Source organism: Netta rufina (genome assembly GCF_964035555.1).
Source record: "Netta rufina genome assembly, chromosome: 8".
In the NCBI taxonomy this organism is placed as follows: Eukaryota; Metazoa; Chordata; class Aves; order Anseriformes; family Anatidae; genus Netta; species Netta rufina.
In genome coordinates this window covers 1,007,110-1,024,011 of record NC_140131.1, presented here as the reverse complement: position 1 = coordinate 1,024,011, position 16,902 = coordinate 1,007,110, and the positions used below count along the sequence as shown (strand labels likewise).

Below are 16,902 nucleotides of genomic sequence, written 5' to 3'. Positions count from 1 at the left end.
AAAAACAACTGCTTAATCTCAGATGGTTCATCATAATTACTTGTACTGGACATGAGTGTACAAGCTATGTCCTAACTCCTCCAAGGAGTTAGTTACCTGGTACAGAGATTAAGCAATCTTACTCTAAGATGCACCAACTTGTACACTGTAATGCTGGGTATTAACGGAATACCTGAATTTAGACTAATAAAAGTAAAAAGATTTTAAAGTAGTGGATTTTACTCTATTGCCAAACTGAATAAAATTAGTCTCCTTTTTTTAAAGACTTACTTTCTAGCTTTCAATTACTACAGAACAATGCTTACACAAAAAACATTACAATTCATGATTGCATTTAATTCTTAGAAAAACACATTAGAACTAAACTTAACCTAATCAAAACTTGGCCTCCCTGCCCATTACAGACTTCACTGGTCTTTGACGAAGCTTCATAGAAATACCTCTTTATTTCCATAGGCATCGATTTATCTGGTCATAAGGGCTGAATGCTGGGCACGGGGAGCTTACAAAAAATTTACTGCTAGGCCACCAAGGGTAGTTCCCAACCTTCAAAAAATCCCAACAAAAACAACTAAGGAAAACAAAGCTGACAACCAAAAAGCAAACACACTTTTTTTTTTTTTTTTCCCTCCTTACAGCCTGAGCCTAACCTAGCTTTGTGTTTCATCCAAGGTGGGCCATGCTCAGTCATTTATTTGCCAATTTGGCAATTAAAGACAAGTTTTGTATCATTTGTAACAGGCAGGAAGGAAAGTTTATGATGCATGTGGCAAATGGACACATTGTCCTTCCTGCACTGCAGTAGCAGAAAGAAACATTAGTGTATGTTATAAAAAAAGATTTGCTTGTGTGTCTAAGAAAAAGCACTCACGACATAGTTGACTCACAGGTTTTATTTACACTCGTCTACAGAATCATTTTGCTTTACATTTCATCTAAGCCAAATGAAACCATAATTTTCCTTTGTCTGTAGGCTATCGCTTGCTAAATTTAAAAGTTTTCATCTGTTAAGTACAGCAACAATTTTAATACAAAGCACAAGAAAAAAACTAAGGGGTAACAACATAGCATCTATTAGATCTGATTTTTACACTTTAGTAGTTGGACTTTAAAGTCGTCAGAGGCACAGTTACAAGACTAACCTGCTCTTGTGCAATCTACACACATTTAGCATGGAAGTTAGATATAAAGAAAGCATTAAAGAAGAAATTGCAGGGCTTTTTTTTTTTTCTGCAAAAAGATTATCAAAATATTTCTACACCAAAAAACATGTTGCTTATATAACAGTCCAAAAGAAGTGTCTTTAAAAAAAAAAAAAAAAAAGCAGAATGCAGTTTTTAGTTTGCTCCGTTTGTTTTGGTGCAGTTCATTTTAAAAATCAGCTGTCAACTATGGGTTTTAAATTTTACAATTGAAATAATTGTAGATATATTGCTGTTTCCTTGCTTAAAAAGAACAATTTTCCTTAGCATACTTACCTTGCGATGGCACTGAAGATACTTAAACCTTTCTTAATCAAACGGAGCTCAAGAGAGACCAAGTTTTAATGTGATACTACTAGTAAATTAAATTCCATACAGCATTTTAAGCCATAAATTAAACATTTAAGGGAAAAAGAGTGATTGATGAAGAACACATTTAAGATGTCAGAACTTTCTACAGTTTTATTAATTTTCATTTTTAAATATAAATAAAATTCAGATACCTTGAAAATTTGTCTGCCGAAAATGAATTTTACAGATGGCCTGCAGAAACTTCACTTGATTCCAAGAAGCTAGTTCCATTTTCCTCCTCAAGAGTAGCTCCTAAACGATCCTTTTGTAAGAAAGGATCGCACAGTCCAGGATCCATGCATGTGAAAATACTGCAGCCAGTACCAGCTGCAGAAAGTGCACTTTGCTGACTGCAGCAAACAGTTTCTACAGAGACAGGCACTGGCAGCTAAGAGACTTGAGCAATGGAGAGGATAGTGCCCCACGTCTCAAACATCCTCGCCTTGAAGGAATGACGTCCATTTCACTCTACAGAACTGTACGATGGGTACTTAACGGCTGTTCTGCACTGAGCAGCAGAGGGGGGCACTGATCTACACTTTTACTGAAACATGGAAAAACAAAAAAAATACTTCGACCTAAAGAACTCACTACTTTGACCCAACAGGCAACAACAGCCCTACTGCTACACTAATCTTTTGTGGTCCCATAAGAGCTACATCAAACAAGGAGCTGGATGCAGAAAGTTCATGGGTTCCTCCGATATCCTCAGATACTTTTTTTTTTAATTGCCACATGAAGAGCAGAGTTGCATTTGAACATATCCAACCCACAACCGCTCATACATAAGAGCGCCAGAAATCAAGTAACTGAATCTTTCAAAATAATGATAAAAAAACCTTACTCCAAAAAACAAAACAACAAACAAAACCCAAAAAACTTCACACCTCCTCTAGGGAGTTTATGGCTTAAAATGCTATCTCACTTTTTGTTTCATGAATGAACAAAGCTGCAGTTTTCCAGAAAGCAAGGACAGACATGCACCTCTACTAGCAGATTTAGCACTTCTGACCAAGTAAGACACCGACTTCTTAAAAATGTCTCATGCACTGACTGGATTTTTTTTTTTTTTTTAAATGTGACCTTTAATACATTATTTCTTTTTAGAACTTGTACGGGAACCAGAATGGGAAGATCCAGATGATGATCTGCAGCGTCTGTAAGATATAAATGGAGAAAGCATGCAAAGAAATAAGTTGAAATCAACGTTAACACCCACTTTGAGTAGTCTGTACCCTATAATAGCTGGAAGCCAAGTATATCTGATAGGGGCCTTATCAGAATATAAAGATAACTTTACACCACTTTAAGCTTATGAATATGAATTTAATACTAAAAACTTACAGTAAGCTTAATATTGAAAGTAGAAAACAACTTCTAAATGCAATATTTACTTAGGAAAATAAATCAATAATGTACACATTAACACTTTCACACACTGAAAGAATGGTGACCCAAGTCTTTCTATGTAACACATTCCTAACAGGAGGAAGTTTTATTGGAGAGGGAAGGGGGAAAGAGCGCAATTACTGGTTTTAATATGAAGTAATAGAACAGGGAAAGGGAGAAAACTACTTTTAATATCAACGTAACTGCTCAGATTCAGTTGTTTCCCAGTGAATCTCAGATCTTCATAAAAAAAAAAAAATCACACATTTAAATACACCCATTCTTATTCTACATAAACCCAAACCTTTCGGGTGACCGTGATCTCGATCGTCTTTTTTTGCGATCACCAGATGAAGAAGATCTAGAACGACTTCGCTTCTTGCTTCTCTCGGGGGATGATGACGAACGAGAGCTTGAGTAAGATCTTTTTCTTGGGGTTGAAGACCCCCTGTAGGACCTGGAGCTGGATCTTTATTGATTAAGAAATAAATCAGATTTAATTCTGGTATAATATAGAAAGAACAAAGAAAGAACAAAAAGAGACAGTTCTCATGAAGACTCACTACTCTATTTACATCAGTGTTTTATCAAAAGAAGTTTGTGGATGCTTTAATACTTACTCCTTAGTTAACTGCCAATAAAAACTTCTACTGCCGTAGGAGCTCTCTTAATAAGTTTTGCTAAATACAGTGTTTCTTGATACGCAGACCAGCAATGGTTGGGAAACCTCTTTCCAGCATTCATCAGTACTATGCAATGGGACAAACAAGCAATGGGAGACTGGGACAGGAGACAGCCGGTATACGTAAGGACCTTCCTCAGGAGTTACATTCACAAATATGAAATGGTGTGAAAATCACGTACCAATTTACCCATGTCTTGCTTTTAAAGACATTTCTTGCTATTAAAGGATGTTTCACAACAGAAGTTGCCTTCATCTTACTAGAGCAGGGAAAAACCCTCAGGAGTATTTACAAAACTCAGAATAAATCTGGGTAGATAGTAAAACTTACCAAAACATTAAAAAAATAACCTTTTAAAAAAGGTTTTAAAATAACCATTTAAAAAAGATGAACGAGCTTCACTTACAAGCACTTAAAAATCAAGTTTGTTATCTAAAAGTAATAAAAAAAAAAAAAATCACACTTCTGGAAAATGTAACAGAGCTAGAAAGTCCTAAACCATAATTACAAAATTATATAAGTTATATAAAAGTACCTAACAAGACTTTCTTCAGTAAGCGGGATAGAACTTTTTACAAAAAAAAAAAAAAAAAAAAAAAAAAAGAAGAAAAAACACAAATGAATGAAAAAACAGAGTGCATGTTGTTGGTAAAATATTTCCAGGATTCTCATTGTAAATAACGAAGCAGTCCTATTTCATGGAAGCTAATGCACTGAGGACACTCGGTGGATGCTGCGTGGTACAAGCAAATAACCCAGCTCAGCTGACGAGCTTCAGCATCTACTGGGGCACAGGCACTTTCGTGTTCCTAAAAGCACCAACTCCACCTGACACTGAACCTCATGTGAACAGCCAGGGAATGTTTGTGCCACCGAAGAGCAGTGGCACCATTTGGCATCAGTCTTCTCAGCTCCCATTTCTTTTCCTTATTTTACAGTTTTAAGATTCTTATATGCATGGAGATGGGAGCAATCTTCATTCCATTGCAAAAGGAGAGACCTAGCAATGGGATGACTGTGCAAGGACACCTCAGGAATTTATAGGCTTCTGTTACTCTCTCCTGCCCAGTGCAGTACCTGTTCTATGGCAAATGCTCCTGTCAGCTTCACATGATTTACTGTCCAACATTTTTATACATTCCCCCCACATTTATAGAGATAATGGCAGCACTATCTAGCGGAAATTAAGTTATCGCTACACACAAAAATAGAAGCATAGCATATTTTCTAGTGTTCTTCCACATCAAGTAGCCCAAGTGGAAACAGCAAAAATTACTGAAGCAAGTAAACATGCATTCAGATTCTTCTTCCTTCAAAGTGAAGATCTGTGGCGTCCACTCGTCTAGCTTAGATCAGACTTAAACTCTTCAAACAAAACCTCGCATTCTCATGAAACACATCTGTAGTGGTAACAACCTTGTGACGAGACCCCAGGAATTCTGATTTCCAAGATAAAAACGAGTTAATGTTTTTTGACCAGCATAATTTTACGATGGAATAAACAAGTGGTTGGTTCTTCTGCCCTTTTTTCTCTCTCTCTGCAAGGAGAGAGTGCTACCTCATTCACCTTGATTTCGACCCACGAGATCTAGAGTGTTCTCTGGAACTGGAACGAGATCTTGATCTGGAACTGGAAGAACTTCTTGAATGGGACCTGAAACAACACAAAAGATATTTTTCCAGTATCTGACTTTTATTTAGCAGAGTAACTGCTACTGATAGCAGCAGAAACAGCTACACATCAAAGACAAGGGCTAGATTCACTACAAGAGTGCCAACTTCGCCCTACCTCCCGACAGGTTATATTTGATAACAGTAACTTTAACACAGTAAGATGGTGCATTCAAAAATTTAGAGAAGTCAGCTTTTTATTATGTTTCCTAAAACAAAGCACAAACATTAAACAGGGCTGCAGCTGTTTTGGAAAATGAATCAAACAACTGCACAGCCATTAATTATTTCAGGAAATTAACGCCTGAACTTTTAGTTTGTGCTTTAATTGGAAACCACCATTTTCCTTGAAAAGCAGATTAGATTAAGAGTATTGGAACTCAAGTTTTCTCCAAGACAGTTCTCACAAGCATTCTGTAAACAGTTCTCAGCTTTGCCAAGATTTTCTCCTGCATTAAAAATCAAACAGTAGTTAACTCTTGGCTAAAATGCAGACAGGTCTAACACTACTCGTGACTACTTAAATGTCTTTTCAAATTTGTCATGTTGATGGAGTTTCTTTAAAGCACAAACCACAATGAATATGTAAAAACGGCAGGAGGCTTGTAACAGTTGTAACAGTAACAGTTGTAAAAAGCAGCAAGTTCTAATAATCTTTTCAGGGAAAATACACATGCTGTCTATCTCCCAGTTTATACTGTTAACACGTCTTTTTCATTTCACTTTGCCAAACAAAAGCAGTACCAACATTTGCTTTCTAACTAGAATAATGTATTTAAAGCTGAAAAAAAGAAAACCAAACCAACTGATTCTGCCAATAAATTATCTGTAACTAGAAGCACAGCAGAAAGTTGAAAGTTCCCTAGCAAATGTCAGTCAACTGAAACTACTTTTTAGTTGGGTGTTAACATTTTGGAGTTATGAACGAGGTTATGGCCATATGAAACTAACTCTTCTGCCTTCTTTGACTTTCCCACCCCTAAACCTAAGAGTAGGGGCTGCATTTGTGTCTTCACGTGGGACAATACTTCCTCAAAAGCGACAGCATCTTCCTACACATCTCACTTTATTCACAAAAATTGCTAACAGCCAGTCAGCTCAGTCAGTGTTATTCAAAATGCTCCTCCACGGAACCATATGGCAGCTATTAGTCTCAAGGAGGCATTTGAACGAGTAGGGAGGGTGAACATTTTTAAGAACATATCTCACAGAAGAGTTAGCATGAAAAAAAAACATAACAATGTGGAGAAAGGCAGAAGGGAGAGAGTAGCTGACACCTGGTTAGTATGAAGGTCTGAAGAATTTGGGCAGCAATCAGAGCAGTCAGAACTGAGAGGTGCAGTTACAAAGCTACAAAGATTAGAAGAAACTTGAACTTTATGTATATGATGTTTATGATGAGCTAGCACCAATTTGGTCTTAAACCTTTTAGTATCATCACTGTATTACTTGTGAGGCAGCTGAAAAGCTGTAACAGGCTTCATGTGACGGGATTCCAAAAAAAATGATTGAACTGTTCATATGTTACTAGATGTAAATAATAAAGCGAGCTCTTGAATCTGCCCAGCAGACTTTTTTGTGACCCCATAACCGAAGTCATAGAATCACAGAACGGTTTGGGTTGGAAGCAACTTTTAAAGATCATCCAGTCCAATCTTTTACTACATCAGGTTGCCCAAAGCCCCATCCAACCCCATCCAACCTGACTTTGAACACTTCCAGGGATGGGGCATGCACAACCTCTTTGGGCAACCAGTTTTATCATCTCACCACCCAGATCACATTGTCTTTTTTTAAATAAGACTTCAGAGTTACTCTGACAGCACTGCCACTGTATTGAAACCTTTACTGCTTCCCAACAAATTAAGTTCAAGTTTCTTGTTTTTATTTCCAGGATAACTTCCATTCTGTCTGGACTGCATCGCTGCCCTCTTCTGCTACTTCTTCCTTCTTTAACAATCCCACCCATCTGATTCACTGTTCAATACCTCCACTCAATATTACTGAAACCAAGCACAACCATTGAACCACTTATGGTCAACAAGCCTAAAAATAAAACTGAAAATAAGTTTAGAAAAAACATTCGAAGAATTCAATTGAAATACCAGCTTAATTCACAAAAAGCAGCAAGACATAAAAAGCCTTCTTATTGAGGATCAACAGAAGGCCAGAACAGAACATCGTCTACCTCTGTAAATTGTGCACATAAAATTGTTAACATTATTAAACTAAAACTGTAAGGCAGTCAAAAAAAAAGTAAATAGAGAAGTTAGATACTGACATTTTGCCTGGCGTTACCCTTGACCTGTACCCGTTTACCTGGACCTAGACCTTGAGCTTGAATGAGAGGATGAGCGCGATGAAGATCGTGAGTGGGAGGATCGGGACTTAGAACGACTGCGCCTATTGGATTTCTTTTTCTTATTAGTGTCCTCTTCTTCGCTGGCATCAAGATTATATTTTGAGAGGTCAGCATCATCTTCATCCTCATCCTGAAAAATTCAGATATTCTAGAAATATCTAGGAAATATTTTCATTGTGTTTGTCATTTTTTTCTTAACATAACCCGTACGTTTTATTTGGTGTTTAGTTCAACCTTTGAAAATACTGTTCTTAGGGCATTAAATGAGGCCTAAAGTGCACCTAATGAGATCTAAAAAGTTATTCAGTAGAGGGACTGAAAATTTGTGTTTCAAAACAGAATAATAAAAAGACTACAAACAAACATTTGAAGTCTTCACTATCCCATTTTATATTATTTAATGAAGTTTCATTTTACAAAGTAATTTTAAAAGGCTGTAACTAAACTTCAAGAACATTCACCTTATGCCAAACTTTACCTACTACTAAACAACATTATAGTAGTCATTAAAAATTTGCTAGCAACAAACCAAACAAAAAATGACACTACCTCATCCAATTTATATTTGGAAAGATCTTCATCCTCATCCTCCTCATCTTCCCCTTCCGATTCCTTATCTTCTACTTCCTTCAGGATAGATGCAGGACCAACTGGCTTTCCTCTATATTTTTTCTTTTTGCGACCAAACTAAAAAATTTCATTCCATTAGAATATCACTTCCAAAAAATCATTTCTAACTCTATTTTTTGATAAGACTTATTCTATGCGAAAATAAATGCACACCGATTTTAAATGAGGTATTATTCAAAGGAAAGGAGAAGCAGAAGGAAATATCAATTAGCAACAAGAAAACTTTTAAAGAGATGTTTGTCAGATACGATTAGTACCTCCAAACGATCAATGGAAATCCAATTTTAACAAAGCACTATTGTTACATTTGTGTTTATGCTGTGTTTATAAAAATGATGTTGAATGTATCTGAAAACAGCATGCACTGCCCTGAAACCAACTCCTTAAGCACGTTAACGAACACAGCTTGTAGCAGTTGAACTTGAACTGATTCTCATTTTGTAGCCCCCAGAAGACAACACAGATGCACTCGATTTCAGTTCAAAACTTTTACACTTGAGCATTTGGCAAAGATGCACCACGAGGTATTCCTGACTAGCATTTTCCCCCCTCAGGAACACAAACGTAAACACACACATCCTCAACACACACAGTATGTCTTTCCACAGCAATGCATGTACCTCAGCTTACCTCATCATACTCCCCATCTGATTCTTCACGTTCTATGTACTCAACATTTTCTCGTTCATTAAATCCTCCTCCGTATCCTTTAAAAAGTGGTAAAACAAGACAAGCTCTTGTGCTGCGCCAAATTCAGCTACATCAAGCACAAACTTTAGAATAAGTGGCTTCAGTGGCTTTATAAATATATGCCACGAGAATGCAGTGTGATCTCAGGAAGAACATGAGTTGTTCCCACACATCTATTAAAAATACTTTCTGAGAAACCTAATTGAGAAAACGGATTAAGTCACATAAACAGAGATGTGACAGCATTTAAAAGAATGAAAACATTTTAAGTCAGTAGAGCCCTGTTGAGCAACCGGCTCCACAGAAGCGCTACGGCAGGGCTGCAGCACCTGAGAGCTGCTCGGTGTGGGGAAGCACCAGCACACCTCCAGGGGCCTGACCGAAGGCGCTGCCCTCGGAGCCCAACGCCCCTGTGCCAGCGGGCAGCAGCAGGCTCAGGAAGCGGCCAGCGGCAGAGGCGAGGGCAACGCTCGCTGGCTGCTCTCCCGCTGCTGGTGCTGCCAAAGGCCTTTCCCACAGGCAGCTCCCTCGTGGCTTCTGGGCACCCCGGTCTGCTGCCTTCCCACAGCTGTTCTGGGACACAACGCCGAATACTGACCCTCAGGGAGCAGTAAGAATAAAAACGTCCTGTGGTTGCTTTCAATTGCACAGCTGCCAAGATTCCCTGAAGAAACTCGCTATTCCTTTTCATAACACAAGTGGAAAACTCCAACTACTCAGTGCAATTTCAGCCAAGTTTGGAACTTCCTGCAGGTACCCGTGACATGCTACGTGTCGTGTACACAACCACAGCCTTACTCTGCAGGATACCAGAACTTGAAAGAAATTTAGAAATATTATTTTTAAATAATAAGCTCTGTGCCTTTTTGTTTTTATGCTTTAATGTCATAACCTGCATTAAACTCACTGCCTGATCCCATTTGCAGTGGTAACGCTACAAACAGCTATGACCCCACCATAAGGATATCCTCTGTTCTAGTCACTGCTCAGCTTCATTGTCAATGAAGAAAGAACTTAAAATGCATCCGTGTGACCAGACTTTCAACCTCATTAAAAATTACAGTCTGAGCTGTGTGGCCTTGAAACACTGTTCTTGTGTCTGCAGAGTCCTGTAAACGGGCACAGCGCATTCTTTGAGTTTAGAAAACACTGCATTACTCCTTCCAAACTCTTCAGAATCAAAATCAAATATTGTGGTGGTTTAAAGCAAATGTTGGATGACCTTCCAAACGTAGCCATCACATAGTTTTCTACGCTACTAAACGTGTAAGAACCCACAGATTTGTTTACATACAAAAGATTATTCAATTTTGCTAGTTCTACCATGAAAACAGTCCCTTTGATTAAATGATACTGATTTATACAAAGGAGTTTCTTACAGTAATTGGAGTATTTTAAAGCCACCACCAACCTACCTGTCCGTTCCTCCAACTTGGCATACTTGGGAGTGTTACACATGTTGCATTCTGATCTTCTGGCCCAGTTCACATTCCCGCATCTTCAGAGGGGAAGAACATAAAGCATAAATAAGAAACATTTTATTTCAAATTATAGAGCTCATGTATTAAGGCAATGCTTCAAGAAATCCTAAGAATCTATCTGCCAAGTTTCAGCAGTGATTCGCAGTCACTAACACAGCACAGGTAAGTCACCAAGACAGAGTTGAGAGAGCCCAGGGGTATTTTGCCAGCACGAAGATGACACAGGGTGAGGAGGACTGCACTGGACAAATCATGGGGAAAGAATTAAAACTAACGGGCAGGTAAGTTAACAGAACCAAGACCGTCCAACACATAATTTAAGTTATATTTTACGTGAAGTAAAACCTGAAGAGCCATTTAACAACACGATTCTGAAGCAGCTACCAACTCCATGAAGGCAAAGCAGCTGCCAGCAGTGATCTTATCCATAAAGGATAAAGGAACCACTGGTGTTACCATATCTCCATTCCAAAATGTGAGAAGAAGTAATAAAGAGAAGGAAAACAAACCCCACTGCCACAAAAAGGGGTGGGGGATCACTGTTCCTTCCCCCCAGGGGAATACCACTTATAAGCAGGCATCAGCACCCCCTGCAGCACAGCTGCACTCACACAGCTCCGTTACTGCACTGCTACCTCACAGCGCACTCGAGTGCCCCTCGCACTCCAACCACCTGTATGATCACCACCGGGACGCTGCTGAATCCCAACGAGCAGAGCAGGTGGTCCATGAGGCAGCCCGGCCTCCCCTATGCCTGGAGGTGCAGCAGCAGCCCTGGAACGTGCCATCGAGCGGACTCCCTCAGTGACGCCTGCTGGTCCCAGGCTGCAGGACTGGGAGACTGAACAGCGCCGAGCGCTGCCAGAACAGGTGAGTGCTGTGAGTGCTGGTTATCCCCGCACACGGACTGCCCCTTGTCCCCATTACCCTGCTGGCACACACAGGACGCACCGTGCAGCGGTGTTAACTGCACGCTTGGTCACCCTACAGCTGCCAAACGGACGTACAGACGTGGATTTCTGCTGTTTTCTTACAGCCTGAAACAGCCTGGTGCACCAACGCGTGCAAGGGCTTTTGCTCACTGCTGGCACTGGCTTTATTGAGGTAAAATTGGGTTCGGGTTGCAGCAAACACAAGTTGGGAAAAAAAAACAGCCGAGTTTCACCGGTTAAAGAGTTTGGAAAGCTCAGTCAACAAACAAAACCCCAAATGGTTCAAAGCCCTCAAATTATAAAAAGACCCCCAATCCCCTGAAGTATTGCATGAAGGCAGTCCTTTGCTAATGCAGACCTTCACATTCTCAAGTGATGGCTTCTGATATTAGCTATTTAACTCTGTGCTAAACTTTACTCGTTAGGTATTTAGTGACTATTGGAAATGAGCTTCCAAACTGCAGTGAAGCTGTTACTTCCATCTGTTTATTCCTAGTTTGGGATGTGTCTTGGCTTACCTGACAAGAAGCGTAAACTTTTACTGTTCTTGCCCTGATTTTTTAACCTTTTCCCAGCCCTGTTACTCAAATACCTGCCGCCCACCAACCAAAAGGGCACGCTGTCCGCAGGGCACAGCCGCCTGTACCCTGCCAAGGCTACACACAGCGCTGCACCCCGCGGGGTCACACAGGCCACGGGTGAGGTCCCGGCCCCCCCCGGTGCCGCTCCCAGGCCCCGTACGTTTTGCACTGCCAGTCGTTGGCGCTGAAGAGGCCGCGGCTCTTCTCCGCCAGCGTCTTGCCGATCTCCGTGCCCCCGGCCTTCATCATCTTGGCCTCCGTCGTTTTCTCTGCAACACAACAACAGCAACAACAACGCCCCGTGGCGGGCTCGTCCCAAAGCGGCACCGGGCCCTGAGGGGCCCTGAGGGGCCGTGAGGGGCCGTGAGGGGCCGGGCCGGGCTCACCTCTCCCGCAGCGGTTGCAGCTGGTTCTCCTGGCGAAGTTGACGTTCCCGCACCTGCGGAGGAGCAGACGGTGACACGGGCCCGGCCCAGCCGCCCCCCTCCCGCCCTCCCCCGGGCCGCCGCTCACTTCTTGTCGGGGCAGATCCAGTCCCCGTCGCTCACGCGGAAATTCTTGGTCGACATCTTGCGGCCGCCGCCGAGCCGCCGGAGGACTGTGTGGGGAGAGGGGGGGGAAGGACCGGGGTCCTGCACCGCGAGGGCTGCCCCGCGGCGCCTGCAGGCCGCAGCCCGCAGTGAGCTGTGCGGCCGCCGGGCGGGATTGCGCTCAGGCAGCGGCGCGGCCGCCTCAGCGCGGCGGAAAGGAGAGGGGGGGTGAGGGAGGAGCGCCCCCAGCCGGCCGGAGGGCTGCCGGCCGCGCGACGCGCATGCGCACAGCGGGGCCGGAGGGGGGCGCTGCGGGAGCGCGGCGGGCGGGGAGCGCGGGGCCTGCTGAGGGGAGCGGGGGAGGGGCTGCGGGAGTCAGGCGTTAATGTGGAGATAAAGCGGGCCCCGGCAAACAAACAAACAAGTAAATAAATAAATAAGTAAATAAACAACTAAGCAAATAAATGCATAAGTAAATAAAAAAATGAGTAGGAGCGTCACTGTCACCATGCATGAATCACAGAATCACAGAATTTCTAGGTTGGAAGAGACCTCAAGATCATCGAGTCCAACCTCTGACCTAACGCTAACAGTCCCCACTAAACCATTTCCCTAAGCTCTACATCTAAACGTCTTTTGAAGACTTCCAGGGATGGTGACTCCACCACTTCCCTGGGCAGCCTGTTCCAATGCCTCACAACCCTTTCAGTGAAGAAGTTCTTCCTAACATCCAACCTAAAACTCCCCTGGCTCAACTTAAGCCCATTCCCCCTTGTCCTGTCACCAGGCACGTGGGAGAACAGACCAACCCCCACCTTGCTACAGCCTCCCTTGAGGTACCTATAGAGAGCGATAAGGTCACCCCTGAGCCTCCTCTTCTCCAGGCTGAACAAGCCCAGCTCCCTCAGCCGCTCCTCGTAGGACTTGTTCTCCAGGCCCCTCACCAGCTTCGTCGCCCTTCTCTGCACCCGCTCAAGCACCTCCATGTCCTTCTTGTAGCGAGGGGCCCAAAACTGAACACAGTACTCGAGGTGCGGCCTCACCAGAGCTGAGTACAGGGGAACGATCACCTCCCTAGCCCTGCTGGTCACGCTGTTCCTGATACAAGCCAGGATGCTGTTGGCCTTCTTGGCTACCTGAGCACACTGCTGGCTCATATTCAGCCGACTATCAACCATCACTCCCAGGTCCTTCTCTGCCTGGCAGCTCTCCAACCATTCCTCTCCCAGCCTGTAGCTCTGCTTGGAGTTATTGCGCCCCAGGTGCAGGACCCGGCACTTGGCCTTGTTGAACTTCATGCAGTTAACTGCAGTTACTTCATGCAGTTGGTCATGCATGACCAACACTGGAAGCTGAATGCACGGGAGCTGAATGCAGCATTCCTGGCGTGCACGTCCTGTGGGACGGGAAGGGGCACAGGGCACCCACAGCATGCAGGCACTGCGTGTCTGCACCCACAGCATGCAGCAGTGTCTGCACCCAGAGCTCCTGCGAGCTGATCTCCACTGCCCGCTGACACTGCCCCACTGCACAGGGCAGGCTCTGCTTACATCAGGGGGATAAGAGCAGTAACAGAACCAGAAACTGGCCCCGAGAAGTCAGTTCATGCCCACGTACGTTCAGGAAGGAGCCTTTCAGAAGTAACAGGAGTGTCAGTCATACAGCGTGATGTCAGGGAAACAAAAAGCATCCAGATCTACAGAATAAACGGCAGTGTGATGGAAGGTTTTATTCACCTGTAATATTCTTTTACTTGTCCAAAACCAATGTGTTAGAAAATCAGTATCTGTTGACCTCAGTAAGAGGTGGATTGAACTTTAATGTGCTTAGGAAAAATGCTGCTTGGAACTCCTGCCTTCTTGTTGAAGTTGCTGTTTGTGAGTCCACCACAACACCCAGAATTTGGGTCTGTCCCAGGTTGGTGTCTGCAGAAGCACTGAGGGATGGACAGAGCCTGCTCAGATTTCACTGCTTTCGGGTGGCTTCTGTGCAGATAAGGGTTGAGTTCAACTGAACAAAAATTAAAATGAGCATGGAGGATGTCTCTGTTGTGAATGACAAAATGCTCATGCTGTTCAGGTCATTAAAGAAGACCCCTTATCAGTAAGTTCAAGGACAGGAATTTGTTCCTAATCTCCGAATTGTTCCTCAGGGAAATCAAGGCAGATAAATCTTACTCTTCACGTTAAGAAATTAATCAGAGTATGTACTTTCTGTTTTAAAAATAAGCATAGGCAAAAATGTAATTCACCTGATAATAATTTCAGGCTTAAATATTTTAAAACTTACCAAAAATAATGAGAAGAGTATTTCAGTGGTATTTGTCTTCTGCTGAAGGAGACTCCCCAGAGAAGTCTCTAGCCAGGTAGCTACAGCCCAAAGTCTGAAGCAATCAGCCAGATTGTGAAAACAGGACCTTTCCCTGTAAGTACAGAGGGAGTGTGTCTCTAACTTCAGTTTTTTTTTTTTCTTTTTCTTTTTTTTTTTTTCAGTCCATTTACTTCAAAGCTTATATTAAAAGCTGAAAAGACTACTGAGGACTGAAAAAAACATGGCTTATCGTTTAATTTATGAATAAATTTATTTAATTTATGAACATCTTAATTAATTTATGGAGCAAGATCCAAATGGACAAGATCTTAAGTCCTGAAGGGCGCTGTGACCAGGCACAATCAACTCAGCTCAGTGGCTGTGTAGGGTACTCCCTTTATTTAATAAACCAATTAGCCTTGCTTAAAGATTTTTGATATGCTGATTTTTTTTTTTCCCTGTGTTTCTTACACAAAGCTTCATTAAAACATCTACTCCTCATTTCAAAACAGTTTGTGAATGTTTTTATTGGATTCCTGTTTCTATCACAATACATTTTGGCTTCAAGTATATGTAAGCGCTTGATAATAGCCAAGTAAATGAGAAACACATCACCCGTTATTTTAACATAATGAAATGGAACAGTTGAGAATGAAAAAAATGTATAGAAAACTATTTAATTGGCCTGGCTCTAGACAGCCAATGCCTACCAACAAGCACAGAACATCAGTTTTCCTGAACAAAAACTGAATGGTACAAAGGCCAGCCAGGATCCCAGCCAGGTAATTAAAGGAAGGCTGCCCGTGCTTCATTGCTCTTTCATTCTGTTCTTCATGTCACCTCCCGGTACGATGTTGCCATGCCACGCTCTTTATTAAGCAGTATGGGGCACCTAGGTTTTTAAGCATCACTTTAAGGCACTTGAGGCCTTGTTGATGCTTTCCAAGAGACAATAGTAATAATAATTTCATACTTGTGAGTTAAAAATGCAATGTGCTTCCATCAGGTGAAATCTAGCTGTTATAAAAACCTTTGTGTTGCTGTAATTGAACATACACAGAAGTATACTGCAACATAATGTTTGACTGCTGAATTTTTTAAAAAATAACAAGAATTGACTGATAGTGTTTAGGCAAGAAATTGTGAAAACGCAGTGCCCATGTTAAAAAGTTTGAACGCTGTCCACAATTCAAGACACTCCCGGGTTTATGATGTACAATGAAATATAACAACTGCTGTGCTGCAAAGTAGCTTTAGGATGTACATTTGGAGAGTTGGCCTTCCAAACTTTGTTTCAATTTTCCTGACTGACAGACGCTTGGTAATAGAATTTTTCAGGCGAATGATGGGTACTGTCATGTCACTCAAACTGACGTGCTTTTGGAGGAAAGATTTTCTTCAAATGCGACCTTTACAGAAGGTTAGACATTGCTTGTCACTTAATAATTTAATAATTACAGAATATATCAATCCCACTGAGGGTACATTAAATCACAACATAAATGTTATAAATAACAGTTTAGATATGATTGTTTTAGTAAGAGTAGGGCTGGCAGATGTTCCCTAGCTCATACAAAGGTGTGACAAAAAGGGGCTCCCAGAGGTGCTCAGCCCCTGCCTCTGTCCGGAGGTACAGCCGGGTAACGGGGCCGCTCGTGGGGGCTGCCGGCTGAATCCAAACCTAGAGATGCCCTGTCCATGCTCCCTGAGCCGCCCTGTCACCCAGCCTCTGCCCTTTACAGCCAAGCAACAAGCAGCAGTCAGAAATATTTCTCACCTAAATCTGCCTTCCTGCAGATCCAGCAGACGACTTTTTGCTTTTCCATCAGTTGTTCCCTTTTATCGCCAGCCTCTTGCAAATGTGAAGGGACAATTCTTCTTCTCTACACTTCAAACAAACGTGTATTTTTAAAACTCTCCTCCTGGCCCCAGTTTTCTAGATCTTCAGGGATTTTTGTTGCTGTGCTCTTGGCAGGTGCAGCAGAGCACAGGGGTGCGGGCTGTGTGCCACGCTGCAGCTGAGGACTGGGCTGGAGAGGGGAGATTTCCTTTGGCTTCCGTGCAGTGCTCCCGCTCGTGTGTGTTAGGAA

The 16,902-nt window shown here is 42.3% G+C and overlaps 1 protein-coding gene across 1 annotated transcript; it reads right to left on the bottom strand.

Moving 5' to 3' along the window:
- Nucleotides 1–888: 888 nt before the first annotated feature.
- Nucleotides 889–12,607, bottom strand: ZRANB2 (zinc finger RANBP2-type containing 2). Its single transcript, XM_084291089.1, has 10 exons — nt 12,486–12,607; nt 12,359–12,411; nt 12,133–12,241; nt 10,394–10,476; nt 8,919–8,995; nt 8,208–8,345; nt 7,616–7,788; nt 5,193–5,279; nt 3,247–3,411; nt 889–2,710 (listed from the first exon to the last, which is right to left on the bottom strand). Exons 1-10 carry the CDS (start codon nt 12,539–12,541, stop codon nt 2,647–2,649), a joined length of 1,005 nt encoding a protein of 334 aa, XP_084147215.1. The 5' UTR covers nt 12,542–12,607; the 3' UTR covers nt 889–2,646.
- Between the last annotated feature and the right edge of the window lie 4,295 nt (nt 12,608–16,902).

Bases quoted from the DNA above. Each gene is read 5' to 3' on its own strand.
- ZRANB2 (XM_084291089.1), bottom strand. From the start codon at position 12,541: ATGTCGACCAAGAATTTCCGCGTGAGCGACGGGGACTGGATCTGCCCC. The intron at 5,280-7,615 runs GTAAACGGGTAC...GTGTTGTTTCAG, and splicing joins AGCTCAAGGTCTAGGTCCAG to GTCCCATTCAAGAAGTTCTT. The intron at 3,412-5,192 runs GTGAATGAGGTA...TAATCAATAAAG, and splicing joins TCTCGTGGGTCGAAATCAAG to ATCCAGCTCCAGGTCCTACA.